Genomic DNA, 21,477 nt, shown 5'->3' on the forward strand with positions numbered 1-21,477 from the left:
GGAGGGATGGGATCAGAGGAGATGCTGCCCCAGCTTCCCGCTTGAGGCTTGTCCTCCCGAATATATGGGCTTTGAGGAAATTCCATTTACTGGTATCGATGGGGATTCTCAGACTTTTCACCTCCAACTTGTTGTTAGCGATGCAGAAGAAATTAGAGCAGCCGCCGTCTAGCCCAGCAACCCACCTGTAATGTGCAGCAGGCCATTTTTAGCCTATGAAACCAGAGGAGGTAACCTTCCCTGGGTCCCTCCACCCAGACTCCAACAGCTAACAGGTCTCAGAGACCCGGGGAGGTGACGCTGGGGGGTGGGTGGCTGGTGGCTGTGCGGTGTCCCCAGGCTCAGGACGAGTGAAGCCCCTTACTTGCTGATGTTGCACGGTGTTAGTGACTGCCTTCACTGGGGTCTGCTGGGGGGGAGATACACACGGTCTCCAAAGTGCTGGGCTTTATGCCTTCCCCTCCCACAATGTGGAAGGACGCTCCATCCCTCCCTGCTGCTTTATGAAGTAGTGGAAACTCAGGAGCCTGGGGAACAGAGAAAAGGTCTCAACAGCTTAGAAGATTTATCACAGCAATTGTTTTTGCTGTACTTGGGGCAATTAATGCATTTCATCAGAGCCGCTCTGTGGATACTATCTGTTAGGAGATAGCATCCCCCGTCAGAGAGGTTGCCTTTGAAATGCTTTATGGTGGGTGACTGGTCTGTGGCTCACAATGTGGGGTGATTTAGTAAGGTGCTTCATGCATAACTGTCCCACAGAGCCGTGCCTTCCTGCTGTCCTGGTGTGCTGGGATGATTGCTATTTTCTATACTGCTTGAACGGGGAGCAGAGGACAATCCCAATGCAAGGAGAAGGTGGCAGTGCAGTCAGTGTGAGAGCTGTTACATGTTAATAGCAGTGCTGGGTTGAAAACTCATTGCTAGCAATATCTAGTTTTACTTAGGAACTTAAGTAATGTGCTTTTCCCCCAATTTCTAATCCAGTACGAAGTTTGGGGCCTTTCAAAACAACACGGCTTTTAGGCAACAGCTGAGGGATCAGCTGCAAAGCCAAGCTTTGCATTTCATGCTTGCAGGTCAGCTGTCGTTTTTTGCTGCCTGGTCTTTGCAGCATTAAGGACTTCAGGATTTTGGGAACCACTGAGCGGTGGCTAAAGCCATTTTGCCCTATATCTGCAAAGAAAAGCATGCAGTTGGTAACCAGAAAAAATAGGATTGCAACAGCCCTTTGTGTCCTGAGCAAAACACCCCTTTGTGCAGAGCCTGTCCAGGGCCAGACACACAGCACAGGGCTCTTGACCCCATGCCACCACCATCTCCCAAAACCAAGCTCCCTTGAGATTATGAGTCACTTTTCAGAAAGAAAACCAAGTGATTCAGTAATGTCTGCTTTTAAATTCACTCACAGCAGGGAACCGTGTGGACACTTCTACTGGGCTGCCCAGGTTCAGCTGGTTAGATGCAAACAGCCTGGACCTGCCACGCTCTTGTCTCAGCCCACTGCTCACAGCGCTTGTTTTCATCACCTCGTGGTGTTATACCCTCACAGATAATCTCTTAAACGTATGTTTTGATAGGTAAGCATCTGATATAGAAGTCACACACCTACTCGGTGAGAAACTAAGTATTTTCTGCCTACACATATTCCACAGACCTGAATGAAGTAATCCACCAAGGAACACTACATTTCAGCTGAAGTATTCGTGTAATTGCAATATCTGTTACAGCTACAAACTAGCATGGGGGCTTGCCCAAAAACCATGCTGTTCCTGACCTATAATTTTACAGAGGAGCCATGTTACAGCACAATGTGAACCCCAGCTGAAGGCAGAGAGCACGTAAGAAACCCTTTTCTTTCCAGAAGTACAGCTGAAGTGGAAAAATTATATAGCCTACCTGCTAAATGGTTTCCACTTTGTACTTGGTAAAAGAGGAGGCCACATCCCTCGGAGATGCCAGGGCAGCTCATTCAGTAGCACATCGGTGACCTTAATTAGAGCATTTAGGTTTTTGGCTTGCACCAGCTCCCAGTGTTTCTGGCACAGATCACCATGGAGGGTACCAGCCTCATTGGATTGGAGCACCTGCCCCAGCAGTGGTCTTCTCCTTCCTGATTTCTTGGTGATCGAGTGATGTTGCTGGAGTTACAGGCAGGACTGAGCAGCACGTACCTCAGCAGGAAGTGTTCCTGCTGGGAATAGCCCGTGCCTGCCTCCGTATCTGTTGGCAGATGCCAATGAAAGCTGTTTGTACCGCTGTAGTATCTGTCACCGGCAGAGTCTGGGTGTTCCTCAGCGTGCGAGCACCACTGAGGTCAGCTGTTGGCAGCCGAAGCTCTCTGCAGCCCTGCAGGCAGGATCTTGTCTGCGTGCCTGGTGCTCCTCATTCACACCAGCTCCAGTGTTTGAATCAATACTGTTATTTATGGGGATCAGCTTCCCTCCCCCAACAACACCTAACATCTACAAGCCCATCTGATGTCTGCTTGTACTAGACATGTTGCTGGATGTTAAACCTCGGTCAAAGTTGACTCCTCACAGGGTGACTCTCTGTTTTGCACCTGATTAAGTTCTTAAAATGTCTTTAGGATGCCGGGTGTGACCAAAGCCATGGTTGTGGGGAAATAGGGACCACTTGTCCCACCCAAGCCAGAGGTATGCAGGGAGCCCGCTTCCATCTTACATAGCCCATCAGCATCAGGCTGTAGCTGGCTCCTGCTCCCCTCAGCCACATCCTTAGGGTACCACACACAGAGCAATAAATCTTGGGAAGCTCTCAGGATCAAGTTGGCATGGGGCTTTTCAGTCATTAATTCCCATCCAGCCCCTTTTCAGTGTCCTTCCTAGGGCCTCACCTGGGGAATCCTTGGAGCAGTTTAGCCCCAGACCAGCTGTGCATAGCTTTCCTAATTGAGCACCATCATCAGGCAGGGGACATCTGAAGCCACACTTGACCCATTGGTTTGACTCTCAACTTGTGTAGCTCTCGGGGATACCAGCAGTAAAGGTGGCATCTAAAAACTGATTGAAAAGGGACCTACTTCTTTGGGTCCATAAATAGGTGGGAAATCCACATCTGAAACCACCTTCTTATTTATTTGCCAGCTCTGTGCTTTATTATGGTACAAGGTGCACCCACCAAAGGGAAGTCATGCCCAGCTACGGTTTACTTTAATTTAATCCATTGTAGTGATGTAGTAGTAAATAATGGGCCGATACATCTTTTTTTTGTTGTTGTTTTCAGGGTTTGTGTACAATTGTGTGGGAAAAGCACACTGGTGAACCGCCTACACGGCTTCTAGATCTGAGAGTGCTCTTCAGGGTAAAACTGTGTAGATCAATAACTCAGGCTGTAAAAGTACCCTGTGTTAATTAAAATGGGAGAAAGGTTTTCCAGATGACATCGGTGAAAAGGTCACAGAAGGTCGAGCTCAATAAATTTAAAAAAAAAATTATGTATGCGGTTATAAATATATATTGCAACAAAAAAGTCTGAGAAACCTAAGTAGATACTTGTCTTTTAAAAGACATTAGTATTGAAATATGAACACCTTTAAAACCTTTAGGTTATTAAAATAATTAATTAAATGAAATTAAAGTAGTATATGCTGTCTGCCTCAGGTGTTTGAACTGATAGGAACATGAACCAGCTGCACCTAGAGTTTATTGAGGAGCTAAATCTGCTATTGATGGCCATAATCTTTTCTGCAGAAGAAGAAAGGAATACATATTTTATTTACGTCTGTCCAATGCGTTCAGATCAATAACTGAAAGCTGCGGGGCAGGGTGGATTGGGGTCTTTTCCAATCCGAGACTAAAAATTCAACGTGGGTGGAGGTTGACTAGGCGTAAGCACTTTGAAGTGCTTACATGTTATTCCTTCTTGCTGCTACTCGTTCCCTTGCTGTAAGCAATTTCCTGTATTCAAAAAATTCATTACATGATAAAGGCAAAATTAATAAAAATTTTCTATCTGTTATGCTTATCCATTAAGGTATATGAATAGTTGATTTTTTTGTTCATGTTCTGTAATTCCAGCTGCAGGTTGTCATGGGTAAATTAAAAAAATACAGTGGCTGGCGCTGGTTTGTGTGAGGGGTTGTTTCTAAGTTCTCAGGGTCCTATGACTGAAAAGACATGTGCTAGGGAGAAGGAATTTTAATTACTAATACTAAAATTAAAAGACTTAATTCACTAACTTCCTATTTAAAAAAAAACCCTAAGATAAATCTGCATATGTTGAGAATTGTAATCACCTAAATAGATGTTGCAGATAGAGGAGCTCCTCCTGCGGTGCAGGATGCGTGTGAAGGCGGTTGTGGTTTGCACTGTAGCAGCCACTGATTGATAAGTCTGTTTCTTTAGGAAAACAGCTTAAAAAGACAATAATGAGCTAAGTAAGATGGATTCTGAGGTGGAGGTTCGTCGTGGTCAGGGCTGGCAGCCGCGGGCAGGCAGTTGCCCAGCTGGCCGTGCGGGCAGCGCCTTCACGCAGCGGAAGAAGATTAGATGAGGTACAGGGGGAAAAATGCTGATTGCTGTTTCCCTTGACACTACAGCGTTCTGGGATAAATCAAATTGATGAACTTGGAGAAGAATGCCTGGAAGAGAGTGAAAAAGCGATATGACCCCTGAGAAAGGAAGCTGATGCAGGCTTCAACAGGCCATTATTTATTTATTTTTCAATTCCCATGCTATGACAGCTAATGCCAAATGTTGCCAAAAAGTTCCTGCTTCTTTCTTCCTTTTTTTTTTTTTCTTTTTTGAGCAATATTGGATCTCTCGTGCTTTGTTTGAGGATGCAGGACATCTTGCCTTTACGTGCTGTAGTCTCACTTACGGAAGTTTCTAAACTTTGTGCATCCATCCGTCAGAAGTAAATTCACTTGATTTTTATTATGTTGGTCGTTTATTGATCTGGTGATGTCTTTCTGTATGTGTATGTGTGTGTATATATATGCCAGCAAATTTTAATTAATTTTTATTTCACTTATGGCAATGGATGACTTCTTTATTCTTCCCCATCTCCTCTGTGTATTACAGCTACACAATTTATCAGCCAGAAAGGTGCATTAGACTTAAAAGTTTTTCATCTTTTTTCCTACAACCTCTGAAGATATTGTAGGGGTATAGACCCCTACATAGGGAATTGTCCCTTACTTAATCTCTACTCCCCAGCTTCATCTTGCAGAATGTTTGGTGACCCACAGGACCAGTGGGATGTAGGGGAAGAATCCGTGATGGTCATGCTGGTGTATTGTGGCCCTGGGTGGGCAGCACTCGGGCTTGGCCAGCTCTGAGATCCCATCCTGGAGGTCGTTTCTCAAGTCAAGAGGTTTGCAGCATCCTGCCGGCTTCCTGCTGCTGCCCCCATTAAAGCCTGTGGCTCTCAGCCCATGGAAGATGCTCATTCCAACATCCACCACGGCACGGGTGCAGTGGCAGGGACGGGAGCTTGCACTGAGGACCACGCTGTGAGTCTGGGACTGGACTTGATGTCCTTTCTGCTGAGAGAGTCAAACATTTCTTCCAGTGGCAGTGCCTCACTTTTCTGCTTGATCTGGATTTGCCTTCAGGAGGTGGTTGGAGACTACAGTGGCTGCAAACCAGAGAGGTGATAGAGTCTCCCTCCTTGGAGATATTCAGAAGCCATCTGGACATGGCCCTGGACAATGGCTGTAGGTAGCCCGGTTGGACCAGAGGACCTCCAGTGGCCTGGGCTTCTCATACTACCCAAGTGCCAGCTCAGGGAGGTACAGACCATGGGAACATCTCCCCCTGAGTGCCGCTGTGTGTGCTCCAAGGGAAAGATGTAGATCACTTGATAAAAATTTGTTTGGCCCAATGGGATCATGCTCGCAGCGTGCTGAGCTGAGCTGTGTTTCTAAGGTAGCTTTAGGAGAATGGTGTGGGATCGCCTTCACTGGAGTTCGTGCTGTGCTCGGAGAGGGGGAGGTTTGCTTGGCTTGAGCGCAGAGCCATCAGCAAAGCAAGCCACACGGAAGTATTTTACCTCCTAGAAATAACAAATACACGCTGAGAATCAAATCTCCTTTATGGTTTGTTTTGTTTTCTTTTTTTTTTTTTAAATCATATTCAAATGAAGATTTAATGTGGAAACATGTTTCCTGATCTAAAGGTGAATAGTTTAACTGTAGAGGATAAATGTTTAAGAGTAGCATATGTCTTTCCAGTAAAAACACTCTGGGCAGAGACTTCCTTTTGGTAGCAAAATGAGGCCGTTCTTTTACGTGCTTTTGACCCAATTAAAAAAAAATATGTGAAGTAGCAAAGTTGGCAGATCCTGCCATGGGGGGCAGCCAGGTGGAAGGGGCAGAGCTGTGAAAGGTGAGGCTGAAGTGAGGGGCGAGGGCTGTGGGGCTGATGGACAGTGACCCACTGGTTATCTTCTCGGTCTTCAACAGCTGCCAACATCACATGCTGTAGCGGGAGCACATGGCTTGCAAACGGCCTATAAAATTAATTGCCAGTTAGGATCACCTAATTATCAAGCTTGTGATTATTAATTGCAGGTGCATATGGGTTTGAGGTTGTGCATGGCTTCTTTGCCACACTATGACTCCGCTGTGCAATTGCTAAAGGTTTTTCAGAGCTGCATTTGTAACGGCAGTCTGTGAGCTCCCAGAAAATGGCTGATGTTCCTGTCCTCTCTCGATGTTTTGGAGTTTGAAGGGCAGTTTCTGAGCAGCCTGCTTGGGGCCAAGGAGTACGGGGGTAGCCATCAGTGAGTGTAAACGAAGGGCTGGAGGTGGGTGTAGGAATCCCCATACACATAAAACCAGCAAAGATTTGACTCTTTACGGTTAAGTTGCTGTTACAACTCAGAATAACAGTCATTAGTCACTGTTTGATTATGAGGATTTTCATATTCCCTGAGTGCCACATAGTATTTATTTAAACATCTCTCCCAAGCATCCTGAAATATATCATTAGGTAGGTGTTGCTGAGTGATAAAGGGCTGCGATGATTGAACATGTTAGAGCTGGGGCACAACGAAATGTGCCGTGTAAGGCTCAGAAGCATTTCTGCACCTTTTTTGGATGTGTTTTCACGTTGTCATGTACCAGCACCTAGTATGTTCTTCTGCTCCATCCCTTCTTGCTCCCACATAGGCTTCAGCTCAGCTTAGATATTTTTCTGTTGGTTAATAAATCTTCATGTTTGCACAAGTTGTACTTTTAGGGTATGGGTATTTTGAAAGTTTCAGTAAATATTTTTCTAAGAACCTAAGTACAGATATGCATGGCTGGTGCTTTCATGCCTGAATCCCAGATTCACGTGGCAGGGGAGCAGAGGTGCAGTGGAAGCACTTCCCTTCACTCATTCAAACCCTCACTGCAGAGATGAGTATTTATCAAGAGACCCTCATCCTCTCCCACACACCCAAATGCCCTTGTCCTACAAGCTGAATTTCAGCCAGGTCCCTGTGTCAGGTGTCAGCCTATTTGGCTGCCTTTAGACCTGCTGAACTGGGGTCAAAGCAGAGCTTGGGTGTCTGACCGGCTCATAGCCTGAGGAGACAATGGCAAAAGACATTGAGTGCAATTTCTATTTTGAGGCATGGAAGGGTGACAAGACTTGCTCAAGGCTGGGGAGGAGAACAGTTGCTGGATCCCTGACCTCCCAAATTGTAAGGACCTGGGAGGTTTGAAAGTGGTGCTCATTGAAGGAGTCCCTAAGCCAGGTTCTCCTCACTGAGTGCAGGGGAAGGAGAGATGGCTCAGGCTTTCTCAGTTCTCATTTTTTTCCAAGTCTCTTTCATGGCAGCATGTTTATTTCTGTTGTAATGATGTCTTGCAAGTCTGCTTCCAGAGCTCCACCAATGTCAGCTCTGTGCAGCATGGTGATTTGAAGAGTCAGTCAGTATGGGGAGGGGGGGGAAGTCAAGGAAGGGTCAAAGCTCCTCCACACATACGTAATGGAAAAAGCTCCACGACACCTTTCCTTTTGAGGAGTAATTTCATCGAGAAGTGAAATCAATACCTGAGGTGGATGTATAAGCCTTTCCGAGATGTTCAGGACCGTTGGCAGCCCTCCATCTCTGCGTGTTGTGCTAGAAGGCCCTTGGGTTTGGGTTACAAGATAGCTGAAGGCTCCCTTCCTTGGGTACTGGATGCAATAGGAGCTTTATCAGCTGAATTTCTTTGTGGTCTGCAGACTTACTGATGCAGGCACCCATCTTTCCCCATAGACATCTTGCTCAGCCTTCACCAAATGGGGCTTTTACCTTTGATAGGAGTAACAGGGGCTAGCAGCTTTATTTGACCAGCATTATTATTCAGGCAGGGAAACTTTAATGGGTATCCATGTGGGTTTGTTTGGTGTTTTCTTTTAGTTACTGGAATTAAGTGTATAATTTTTAATGGGGATATTCTTACTTAAATCCACTGGCCTGGTGGGATGAGTTGGCTGGAGGCCATGGCAGGGCTCTCTTGTGACCTTCTGCAGCATTTCCAGCGCTCCCACTGCTGCACCAACACCCCTCCAGCACAAGGATTGTCATCAGTTGTGATTTTAAGAGACATCCATGGTTGTAAGATCAATATTAGCTTTAGAAACGAGGCTCTCAGCCCCGCCTGAATCTTTTATTTAGTTCTCTGATAAAAGCTTTGACCTACATGTAGCACCAGGAAGCGATGAGGCTTTGATAATACTCAGTCATCCTGGTGGAGGGCACGCTGCTAACTAGGCCTCCAACTCAAAAATGGATGTGTCCTTTAAAATAACATCAGACAAACCAATAAAGGTTTCAGTCAGTAAACAGCTTTATCTCTGCCAGGCAATACACAGTCCAGTTTTGGTGGAAATGATGAACCTCTTCATGAACTGTAGATATTAGGAAAAGAGCTTTCTATTTTTAGTTGTAGGAAAACAACCCAAAAGCCAAAAACACCCTGCAGTTTTCAATGATATGAGGATGTCAGTGATGGAAATGGGTCGGACCACTCAGGGTGCTCAATGAAGTGGTTACCTGTGGTGGTAAAAAAGAAAGGTCCTATGTGAATTATTCTTTGTTGTAAGTCTTAGATGCAGTCTGTCATCTGGAGCTCTCAGTCCTCTGCGCGAGGCTACCTTGCAGGCAGCTGTAACGGCTTCATGGATGTCCTTTCTAAAACACTTGCTGCCTTTAAAAACAACGAAGGTGATGTCCGGGAGGAACGAGGCAGGGAGGTTTGCAGCCCCGTCCTCCCGGCAGCTGGCTGTAGCCCAGGAGTCAGGGGGAGGTCAGTGACAGCAGGATGAGAATTAGCATCATTGCCCTGAAAAATCAATGGTCATGGGGCGATGCTGCGGGACCACCGCTGCGCGGTGGCCCCACAATCATTTACGCCGTTTATCGGGGGGGTTGTGTCTGTGCCATCACTCGTTTGTGTACTCATGTTGAATGTTTTGTGGGTTTTTTTCCCCCCTTTCCAGGATGAACTTGACCTCACGGACAAGCACAGAGAGGCCATGTTCGCGCTGCCAGCAGAAAAGAAGTGGCAGATCTACTGCAGCAAGAAGAAAGTAAGAGACCCATCCATGCTGTGGTGGGGGGCTGAGACCCTTCCCTCTCATGGAGGGTGGGGAGGAGATGTGGGGAGGGACATAACTCTCTAGGGGAGTTGAGTGATATTTGCGGTGTCACAGAAATGCATCTGTTGCCTGGGGAAGTGAGGTGACCAGCGAGATCTTCAGTCTCCACAAAATGCATCGCTCTTCCTCCAGACCCCATTCATGCTGGAGGAGGAGTCCCTGCACCCCACGTGGGTGTCCCCCACCCCATGGTCGTCCCTGCCAGCACAAGCAGGGCTGCGTGGAGCTCACAGAGGCTGGCGTTGCGGTGGTGGGGGGGGCTGCTCCAGTCACCATCTCTTGTGGCCCTGCTCTTCTCTGCTGATATCTGGGAGCCTGATTACAGCCTGCCCTAAAGCCTCCACCTCCCCTGGCTTTCCAGTTCACTGCCATGAAACAGGCTTGGGAGTCATTTTTGTCATCCCACTGGCTTTTCCCAGGGGTCCACACAAATGGAAAGCACTGCTGGGGAAGCCATGCCGGCCACAGTGCAGCCTGCAACAGCTTTAGCCAGGTGGTGCAGAGGTTGCTTTTAGGGTAAAGCTGTGTCACCCCTAGGGCGATGAAGGGCTTAAGGTTCATGGGTGTAACTGAGATACCGCTGATAAGAGAAGAGGGTTGATGTCAGTTGCTGATCTGTCTGCCGAGCTCCAGTGACCTGTCCTCTGCGAGCAGCACCTGCGTTTCTCAAGCTGAATGCATGCATGGACATCTTCCCAAGATACATTTGCTTTTGCTTCTGGGGGCATGCAGCCTGAGCAGTGTGGGGTACTGTGGGCTGGCAGCCTGTGAAGTGTCCAAAATAACTCCTCTTTTTTCCCCAGTAAATTGAAGATTTTTGCCCCTGTATGTTGACACAGGAGTTACTCCCCGCTATCTGTGCTGGGACTCATTTTCCCTCCCAGCTTTGGCCAAAGCAGAGATCCTGCGTGGTGTACCTCCGTGGGGAGAAATGGGGCAAAAATCCTCAATCTTGCAAGTAGATGGAAGGACACCGAGGCCTGCAAGGGAAATGCCCTCAGCTGGGGACGTGGATCTGTTGGAGCGGGTCCAAAGGAGGGCCACAAAAATGATCCGAGGCCTGGAGCACCTCTGCTGTGAGGAAAGGCTGAGAGACTTGAGGTTTTTCAGCCTGGAGAAGAGAAGGCTCTGGGGAGACCTTATTGAGGCCTTTCAATACTTAAAGTGGACTTATAAGAGGGATGGGGACAGACTTTTTAGTAGGACCTGTTGCGACAGGACAAGGGTCAATGGTTTTAAACTAGAAGAGGGTAGATTCAGACTAGGTATAAGGAAGACATTTTTTACATTGAGGGTGGTGAAACACTGGAACTGGTTGCTCAGAGAGGTTGTAGATGCCCCATCCCTGAAAACATTCAAGGCCAGGCTGGATGGGGCTCTGAGCAACCTGAGATAGTTGAAGATGTCCCTGCTCATTGCAGGGGGGTTGGACTAGATGGCCTTTAAAGGTCGCTTCAATCCCAAACTGTTCTATAATTCTATGACTTGGTGATTCAGTTCCCAAATTCTCCGCTGCGTCCCCTAACCTGACTGCAGGAGTTGGCTTGGCAGTGCTCAAAGGCCACTCACTGTCATTAATGACTCTTTTATCCTGGTGTAGAAATGGCACCAGATTTCCCAGCTACATTTTAGGCCTGGAGCAGGCTTACCTTGCTCATGTAGGATTAAGTTTTAAGCCTCTCATAAATACCCCTGAAATCCCTGTATTATTGTTAGACAGAGGCCTGCCATGCCTGAGATTTAAATTGGAGGGGAGAAGAGATATTAACAAATTACAGGCACTGGTCTGAATCAACAAGAAAACAGACAGGGGATGCTCGCTTGTCACTGCCTGTTGGATAAGCAGAGCCGTGCTCTGGTGCGTCTGGATAAGGGGAGACAACGGAGACTTAAAGCAAGCAAAGCCATGTAATTATTATTGTGAGTGGGGATTACATGCTATCTAATCTCCCGAGGAAGGGTTTTGATGGGGCTGATGGTGCCTCTTTCCCATTCCAGCACCTCCTTGTGCTTATGTTTTTTTTTAAAAACTATGCTCAGAAACTCCCTGCTCCCGAGGGGTGTTGAAGGAAGGTGCCACAGAAGCTCCCTGTGGTATCCTCAGAGGTCCTCGGAGCAGGGACCCATCCGAGGCCGGATCCTGGCTGCTGTTCTGCCCTGGTCCTCGTTCCTCTGGCTGCTCTCAGCCACTCCTTCCCTAATCGTGATGTCTTGGTGAGCAGCAGAGCACGTGTGCCACTGCTTGCTCTGAAGGAGATGTGCTGGAGGAGACGAATGCTTTTCTCCTGCATTTAGTTAAAAATGAATGAGACAGCTGTTATCAACAGAGGCTCCAACAGTGGAGGAAACCAGGAATCACATGGGCTGGAGAAAATGTCTCTCTGCGTGGCAGGCTCTAGACAGTCCTGCTCCTTTGTGATGAGGACCGGTAGGCAGCAGAAACATTGGTGGCTATCCCAGCAGCTCATGGTAAATTCTACTCATGTACCTATGTTTTTATGAAGACAAATCACCTACAGGGTAGCCTGGCATCAAGGAGAGGGGCTGGGCTTCTCCAGCTGAGAGCAGTGGCTGGGATTTGGCCAGGGCAGTAGAGCTGGAAACAGGGCAGGGGTCCTACCTCCCTGCCTTGGCTGCAGCCTGAGCAGAGGTGATTTGGGAAGTCCAGGATGTGCCCAAACACTTTGGCATCCCTGTGTTTAATAGCAAGTTGTCACTTGAGATGCTGGTAGCACCCAGTTTCGTCTGGTGGGTCCCAGGGGGCTGGCAAAGGTGGACATCAATTGCAGGCAGCTGCCTGACTTACCAAGGATCCAAAATTGTCCCCTGAGCAGTTACTGCTCTTTCTTCTGCTGCCAATTTTGGCTCCTGCTGGAAACAGACTGTTAAGAGTGTAGGCGATTTTGGTCTGAAAGCCCCAGTTTGCGGCATTCCTAATTTTTAGCATTTTCATGTTTTTCTACTGGTTGCAGTGCTCCCCGCCACAATCTCAGAGACCAGTTGCAACGAGCTCCACCTTGAAAGAGCAGTACAAGGCAGGACAGAAACACTGTCTGGTCTTCTCCTGGGGGTTTTCCTCAAAAATTAGCTATGCTGAGCAACAAAATACCTTGTGCTGTGGCTGTAGCCTGCATAGCCAGGGCACTTCCCTGTGTTCATCAACAGCAGAAGTGTGTGCAGCACAGAAAGCATCTGAATTTCTGTCCTTTCAGTGCATTCCTTGCTGTCATGTGCCATGTCTGGCACTTCTGCTTTGTTGGTGGTGTCATCTGCCATACTCAGCTCTCCAAAGCTCATCCCAGTTGTTTCATATTTTATATATTTCCATAATGGGCAGGATTTGTTAAAAGGTGACAAAAATGAGACATTTTGTAATGCTGGATTGTTCTGGAAAGGGACCTGGCAGCACCTGGCCTTGGCATTGCACATCGGGAGGAAATAAGGGAAAACCGGCTATTCCTCGGGTGTATTTCCTTCCCTGGAATATTTCCCCTCCCAGCCTGCAGCCCCGTATCCTGGTATTTCTACCCTGCGAGCAGCTGTTTTTATCCCAGCCCACAGTACCAGTTTGGCAGGGTGAAGGTTTTGTCTTCCTGATTCTCCATCCATGGAGATGCTGGGTCTGATCCCAGCCCTGGCCCCGCTTGGAGCAGGGGGATGCACTAGCTGAACTCCTCATGGTCCCATCCCACCTGCATCACCCTGTGATGCTCTGGGGGCAAGGAGAGGGGGCAGGCGGAGATTTAAAAAGATAAAAAGCATCTCATGATGGGGGCTGGCGAGTCTGTCGGCAGTGACCCAAACGGGAACTGAAGTCTGCATTAAATCCAGCAGCTGTGCAGCGCTTGGGTCAGGAGAGAGATTTAAAGATTATTGGAAAGACCTTCTTTGAAGTCCCCAGCCCCCTCTACGTCTGTAATAAAGCAGGGAAATGCGAAGGTGGAGATGCATTAACAGCAGGATGAAATCTGCTTTTAGAAGTGGTATTTCTGGATGATGACTTGTCTCATACCTCATCCCAAAATATTTCGCTCCCTGCTGGCTCCACTATCCAGGATAGGATATTGCTCGGAAGTGCAAGGAGGAAGCAGGAGGGTTTCCAGCTTTACTGTTTCTTTGGCTGCGAGTTTGCTTCAGTGGAAGAAGGTGATTCAGGATGGCCTTTCTCAGGAGGCCATGCTCCAAAGAGAGTTAATAATTAACACTTTGCACTTATTCTGCAGCACCTCTTAATTACAGGAGGTTTGGCTCCTGCCAGCCAATGTACATAACATCAAGCTATCAAAGCAGCTCGTCGGGGAATTTTTATGAGCCTCAAAATATGGGTGGATAAAGAGTGTTTGGACAAAAGCTCAGCATAAATAACCAGGTAGAAGTGACAACCAGCTCAGGCAAATGCAGGGTCTGACTCTGCCCCCCTCCCTTTCAATTCAGCTGAGCTCTCTGAGCATCTGTAAAGCTGGGGTAGGGGAAAAATTACCTGCAGGGATGTCAAGCAATGCTGCACTCTTTAAGCTTGTGCTGAAAACCCATTGGCATCACTAATGCTGGATATGTAGCTCTCAGCAGTGTTAAGCTATCCCCTGCAAGCAAAACTTACGTCTAAAATTTCCTCAGACATCAGATATAAAACCAGGATCCCTTTGCATTAGGAGAAGGCAGTGATAGTGTGTTCACAGGGGAGAACAAGAAAAAATGTGATAAATAGGGAAATGAGTGATGGCTTTCCAGTAATACTATTTTTCCCAGCCAGACAGCCTTTTTCCTCTCTAACTGCACCTTCCACCCGCTCCCTCCAGAGAGCTTTGCTTTCCAGCTCGGTCTTCCACTTGTAACTCAGTCCTGTGGGTTGTTGATGGGGCTTGTGTTTCCATCTATTTTCTTCATTTAAAAAACATCAATTATTTAAAAAAAAAAATCAAGCAAAAAGCTGCAGTAGCAGAACTAAGAGCAAAAGCTGACAAAGATGGCATGCAAGGGGAGGAGGAAAAAATAGCTTGGCATTTTGCCATGCTCCTGGGTCACCTGGGATGGATGAGAAACATTTTGTGGCCCCTGAGCATCCAGATATACCTGCCGTTATTGCAGCAGCAGGTTGAAATACCATCTCGGGTGTCATTTTCTCAGGCTGACTGAGAGAAACGGGCTGTTTGCATGGCTGGGGGCATTTTTCAATAGGAAATGTTTATAGTTTTTATCTTTAAAGGTAATTCCCTTTTTAGTTCCAATCACAACGCACTTTTGTTTAAGCAAGGTTTTTCTCCCTCTCTAGCCAAAAAATGCATCTGTTAGCAATCTTTTTGGATTTTAAAACGAAGCTTTTCAAGCAGTGAACCAGCTGACTACGAAAGGCATCTGGTCATGCTATATTTGCTTATGGGGAGCATAATTTTTAAACCCTGGGAAAACTGTACAAGGGCATATATGTATTCGTAGAGGGGAGGGCATAGGAAGTGTTAGCATATGGAAAACCAGAGTGGTCTGGGACGGGATGGCTCAAACCCCAAGATTCCAACTCGGGGAGAATCTGATGAAGTTGCAGCCCTTTGCAGCATCTCTTCATGGGGAAGCCGCTTTAGTTGTGTCTTTTAGGTTTTGTTGCAGAGATACCTGGGGGAGCTGAGCAGCTGGAGGGACGAGAAAGACCCAGGGGGCTACGTGGGGCCAAAACCTCTGCTGGCACATGCCCGGCAGCAGCTGGGCTGGATTTAAATCTCTCATGCAGGCTGCAGACCTGCATGCATGATCGGTTTTAAAACCCATCCGCACTGCTGTCTGCTTCTTTTTTGACCTTGCAAACAACATCCAGGTGGATCATCCCCAGCAGGAAGGGAGGAGGGGTGTCCAAAAGGTGGTGGGCTGCCAGCTGCCACCAGTTTTCCCTTGCTCCGCTGTTACGGAGCAGCAAGGAGGGGTGGGGAACGCTGTGCAAAATAAAAATGCAATCAGGAGGATGTATTAAAACCAAGGGATTTGCTTCTGTTTTTGCAGCAGGTGCCAACTGAAGAGGTGTTGGGTTTTTTTTTAACCCCTTGCTGTGACTTTCCTGGTTGGAAGTTCTTCTGGGGCAGACCAGCCTTGCAGGTGCCAAAAGGGAGCTGAACCATCAAAGTCACGAGTGTTGTTGCTAAAAGTCTCTCTGGGATTTGCTTGGAGCTGGCTGCTGCAAGCCAGCCCTTTCCTTCTGACTTGGTTTCACCTTGAAGGATCTAACCTGGTGTGTTGGACATCAGGCAGTTGGGGAACCTGTCCAGCTGCCCTCTGGGGTGCAGTTATCCCAGAGCAGCTCCAGATCCATCACCACCACCATGGGCTACAAGTGTGGGAAGGAGGCTGATGGATCAGAGACGTTGCCTGCAGGCTGGGCATCTAAAAGGAGTCACCAGAAGCTTGATTTAGAAGCAGAGCAGCTGTAACGAAGCACTGAGGAGCTTCATGGGTGTCTTTCTCCCCACTGCTATGAGGACATGCTGCAAGCAGGAGGGTGCATTGCTCCTGGTGGCTGCATTCCTGCAGGTTAAAGTAGCAGGAACTCATGGAGATGCATCTTCCATGAGTAAATAATGGGGCCCAAATGAGGCCAGGACCAGCCTGCAGATTGCTTTTGTGCCACAGCTGGCTGAGCCACCAGCTCCTCTGTGCTGCTGCCCAGTGTCCTGAGGAGGGTCACTTTGAAGAGCGACAGCATTTTGACTGTGGGAGCTGACACCCCAAGGGGGAGGCACGTGGGCTGTGGAAGTGTCAGGGTTGTCACCAAGACGTGGCAGGACTGGGAAGCCTGAAATCTCCCCACAAAGAGCAAAGGGAGCTGGCAGATGGGTGACCTTCTCCTGGAGGTCTTTCCTCCAAGCGTCTTGCCTGGGTGCTGCTTTCCCCGTGGCACCCGGAGCCCATGGAGGGGGATGGAGTTTGCTCACCAGGTTCACACCGTGACAACCCCCCCGCCACTGCCACCGCAGTGCGAAACAGCCGAGCAGGAGCATCCGTCAGCCCCCGTGCACAGACCCCGGGGGCGAAGGGCGGTGGGGGCAAGGAGAGGGTGCAGCAGTGCCGGGGCCCCAGCTGATGTGATTTCTATTTTTGCCTGGAAGGAAGAAGTGGGTATCAAGGGGAGCAGGTGGGAAATGGAGGGGACAGGGCAAAGATTGCCCTTGGCTGCACGGCTTCGGCATTTCCTAATTTTTATAACAAAGCACGTGTGTCCATCAGGGCCATTTCCTGGAAGACAGTGAGGGTTGTTGATGCAAATGTTACAGATGAGGAGGGATACCCGCCCCTGCTCTGTGCAATTACAGCCATCAGGGTGCCAGGCTGTCAGCAGGGTTTGGATCAGCCCTCACTTCTGTGCTTCTTGAGAAGAGCGTGAACACAGCAAAGACCTAAACACAGCCCAGAAAAGCAGAAATCGGGAAATGTTCGTGTCCCTGGCACCAGCCACATGGGATGCGATGGAGCATCCTGGAGAGCTGATGTTGGCAGTGCTGAGCTCCACATCTGGGCATCCCTTGTCGAAGGCAGGCTGCAAAGCTCACATCCCCAAAACCCACCCTGGGTGCTGGGAAACCATTTTACAAATTCACTCTTTCAACCCGTGGTGCCCCAGAGAGGTTCCTCCCTCCTCCTGCCTCTGAGCAAAGTCTTGTGAGTCACTTCCCTCCGGGCTTGCTTTGTCAGAGATTTCTTTACCCCACCGAATGCACTAAAGGACACTTATCAGTGTGCTGTAGACCATTAGCCGCAGTAATTACCACTGAGCAGCAATGAGGGAAGCCTGTGCCCTGATCTTTGCCTGGTTTATTGTGCTGTCCCCCTTTGCCTGGGAAGCTGATTTCCAAGGAGCCTGCCCGGCTGCTCATCTGAATTAATGAGGTTCTGCTGCACTTAATTGAGAGTGCTCTCTAAATCGGGGGTTTCGGGGAGGAAATGCAAGAGCCCGAGGGAGCAGAGCAAAGGGAAATATTTATAATGCAGCACGTTAATTATAAATGAGCAGTTTAGCCAATTTTGTTGTTCAGCCTCCCCTCCGCCCCCGCTGGAGACCTTTATTTTTTTGCTCCACCGCTCCTTTTCAACCCTAAACAAGCAGCAGGTCCGGATCCCTGCCCGCCTCGCAGGTGTTCATACCATGTGGGAAGGTCCTGGGTTATGGGATGAGCTGGCCCTGCTGCCTTCCCACCCCATTCCTCAGCACAGATCTTTTTCCGTGCCCAAATCTCCTGGCTGGGTGCATCTGGACAGCTCGAGGTACTGTGCTGTGCTGTGGTGGGGATCTTGCCACCCTTCCCAGTTGGTGTTGCTGCTGGAAGCACTGGTGGGAGAGGGATGCTTCTGTTAAGAGGTGCTGATGGTACCCCAGGGTGATGGGGAGGACCTCCAGTGACATCTCCAGGAGGTGACAGGACCTGGTCCCTTTTTGGACCTTGTTCAAGGCGCATGTGGGTGCCATGGCTCCGCCATCCCCTGGGACACTATTTGCATGCCAGCCTCTAAAGCAGGGCAGGAAAGCTGGGAAAAATCACAGTCTTTGCCTGCAGGCTTTGCAGGGTTTGTGCAGAGCCTTCCTGCAGGAGAACATAGGACAGCTCAAAGGGGTGGGTTGGCAGACGTGCACGGTGCTTGTGGCTCCCCAGCATCCCTCCCTTCTTCTTCAGTGCCTCCGCTACGTGTATGTGCTCTCTCCTGTTTCTGGTGCATGTAGCCGGTGTGCTGTGTACAGCAGTGTGTCCCAGCGAGGGGTGTGCTTTTGCACCCATGGAGCAGATGGGATTGTCCTTTAGGAAGATGTGAGATGTGAGCTGAGAAACCAGAAAGACCTGGCTGCCTGTGTCAGACGGGATTGTCACCCAGCAGGGAGGTGGCCTGAGCCTCACCCCAGCTGCTTGGCACCACTGAGGAATGATGGGGTCATCCAGCAGGATGGGTGGGCGGCACTGAATAAGTCTAACACCAGGAAACTTCCCTTTGGTTGCAGGAAAATAATGCAAACAATGCTCTATAGATTGAAGCTGCCATCGGGTGCAGCCTGACCTCACATCCCCGCGTCCCCATGGTTGTTGACCACAGGCAGTTCCACTGTATCCTGCTCCCACCTCTCTCCTGGGGACTGGTGGTCCCACCTGGGTTAAACGGATGGCCCTAACCCACAGGTTGCAGAAAGGATGTGTGTGTGCCTGGGGTGACAAATACTTTGCAAAATGTGATGGTTTGCTTTTCCCACCCTGCTCCAGAGAAGCAGGAGACCTTCCTTCGGCTCCACAGAGGGTGGTGGTATAATTTGTGCCTTTCCATTCTATTCATAAATATAAATTACACCCCTGTTTCTCAAGCCCCTTGACACTTTGTGCTCCTGAGCATCTTTCTGACAACCTGGATGTCTTTTGTCAGGCTGTGTGTGAGCAGACACGCCAGCTGCCAGGATTCCTGTGGGCACGGCAAGTGTTTCTCCACATAATCCAGTGGTGGGAAGCTCTGAACAACCAGGCAGCTGCAAGCGGGTGTCCTCTTCCCATCCCCTTGGGAAGGCGTTGGGTTTCCCCCACCATGGTGGGAACGTCCCCCTGGCCATGGCTTCAGGTGGCCAGACTCTGTGCTAGCAGGTGACAGTCCCTGCACGTGGTCCCAGACGTGGCCAGAAATGGGACAAGATGGGCAGCCAGACAGACCCCAGGTTATTTGGAGAGGATTGCTTCACTGGGTTAGTTTGCGAGCGGATAGCAAGAGGTCTTTGCCCCTCTGTCCTCTTGCCTTTGCTGGAGGAGAGTTTTCAGCAGAGGAGAAAGCAGATAAGCCAGTGCATCCTGTTTTCCTGGCTGCAAGAAGACCAAAGGCATCCCTGTCTCTCCCCATCAGTCTGGGTGTTGCACGCTCAGCCAGCAGATGAGCATTTTTCTTTTTTTAAGCACTGTTTGGACAGGATGGGGACCATTTTGTTTGTTGCTGTCAAAAACTAATTGTCAGAGCATGACTATGAATGGTCCTCCATCCACGCAGAGGCAGGCAGTGGGACCTCCTTCAGGTTTATTAGGCTTGGCACTAGCATGGCTAGGACAGATTTTTTTGTTGTTTTTCTAACATCTCAAAAAAAATTCTTGTTCTCTGCTGATTCCTGCTTGAGTGGAAAAAAAAAAAATGAAACGTGGAAGGCAGGTAAATCAAGTGTTTCATTCAAAACCTCCATTCCTGGCAGGAGAAAGAGGGAAGAACAACCCAAAGTATTAAAGCAGAGGGCAGGGAGGGCTGAATGCAATCTTCTTGCTCAGGAATGTTATTTTACTTCCTTTAAACTTTACCAGATCCACAGAAGATTTTTAAAAAGCGAGGCTCCTGAGTGTGCATCTGTCAGCGGGCAGCCTGCCCGAGGGCATGGGCAGCCGGCGGCGTGGAGAGCTGCTCAGGGCAATCTGGTTACTGCCAGGCTGGATCACACCGCTTGGAGAGGGCTGGAGGTGGCCACAGGGGTGGACGGGCAATTTCTCTTGGCCCTCAGCATGTCACAGGAGATGCCCAAGGGTTTGCCAGGTCCCTTGTTGCTCCCAAATTTCCTTTGTCCCCATCCCGGAGCCAGGCACAGCAAAGGGTCAGGTCTGCGGGGATGGGCTGCACTGCCCAGGGTGGAACTGGGTCCCATCCAAATTACCTATCGCTGACTCCGTGTTTTCTCATCTTGGCAAGCTGCAGCTTGGGAAGTTTGGATGCACAAACGTTTCCCACGTATGCCTCTTGATCTGCAGTAAATATTTGGGACTCTGTTCCTTGGGTTTGCTGATATCAGCCGGAGGATCAGTAATTGTCTGCACGCACAGACGGGGGAGCAGAGGAGTAGGTCGTCCAGCTCCCCTCGTTGCAGGCAGTGTGGTGTAGGATGACCTTTGCAAACACCTCTTAAAGTTAGGGAGGGGGCAAAGCTGTGCAGCATGTCAGGCTGTGAACTGAAGATGGTTAGTGAGAGGAGATGCCTGGGATTTGTGTAGTATTGGTTGACTATACAGCCTAGATCTGTGTGTCATTTCTGCTGTGAACGCTTTTTCTTCTTCTGGTATAAGTTTTTGGGAAAATACAAGGGGGGGAAAGGGTTGATCTTGAAGTATTCACTCAAAAACTGCCCACTTGCTCCAGGCAGTCCCTGGGGACATGCAGTGTGATTTATCTGAGCTGGGCTTAGAGGTCCTTCAGTCATGTCCTACAGGAACATGGTAGAACCTGAAAACCCCTGGTGAGTCCCACCAGATGCAGGGCATTGTAGGCCGGGATGATGAAATGAGGCTGTGCATCAGTGTCTCGATCATGGGCCCAGGGGTGACATCCTTTAACAGAGGACATTGCCAGGTGCAAGTTCCCTCTTAACAACTAAGGAAGCCCCCAGAGGCGTTGTCTGTAGCGGCGGGAGTCTCTCTTAGGATGTTAGTAAGTCATGGTCCAGCTCCAAGAGTAGAGCTTAGTTCGTGTCACATTTATTCACTTTTCATTACTTGTAAGAGACTCTTTTTTTTTTTTTTTTTTCCCCAAAGCACATTCATCAAGGCTGTGCAGCCTAACCTTCAGGGGCACTGTGGAGTCAGTACAAGAGAAATCTGGATGTAGAATTTCAGTGTGGTTTCTCTGAAGCTGATAACTACAAGACTGATACAGTGTCATTAGGGTAGAGTTTAGTCACAGGCAGATGGTGTAACATAGATCATATATAAAATACGATAGTTCAGTAAATCAGGTAACGTTCCCATAGCTGGAGCTGTCGGTGGTGAGCTCAGAATGTAGAAAGTCATGCTTATATTGATATAAAGTAATGCAAGAGATCAAAGGTGCTTCAGAGGTGGTTGGTCATGAAGGGCAGGGGACATTAACACTATTTCTAGTAATCTGCTGTCTTTGTTTCACATTT

At 48.7% G+C, this 21,477-nt stretch overlaps 1 protein-coding gene across 6 annotated transcripts in view; it reads left to right on the top strand.

Moving 5' to 3' along the window:
* DAAM1 (dishevelled associated activator of morphogenesis 1) overlaps positions 1–21,477 on the top strand; it is a 97,345-nt gene that overhangs the window by 42,723 nt on the left and 33,145 nt on the right. For all 6 annotated transcript variants that reach the window (XM_042799145.1, XM_032992467.2, XM_032992469.2 and 3 more), the window contains one exon: positions 9,441–9,530. In XM_042799145.1, coding sequence (XP_042655079.1) covers positions 9,441–9,530 — 90 coding nt within the window. The remainder of the gene's footprint in view (positions 1–9,440; positions 9,531–21,477) is intronic.

The sequence above is a fragment of the Tyto alba genome, unplaced genomic scaffold, assembly GCF_018691265.1.
Source record: "Tyto alba isolate M040663 unplaced genomic scaffold, T.alba_DEE_v4.0 Super-Scaffold_29, whole genome shotgun sequence".
NCBI lineage: Eukaryota > Metazoa > Chordata > Aves > Strigiformes > Tytonidae > Tyto > Tyto alba.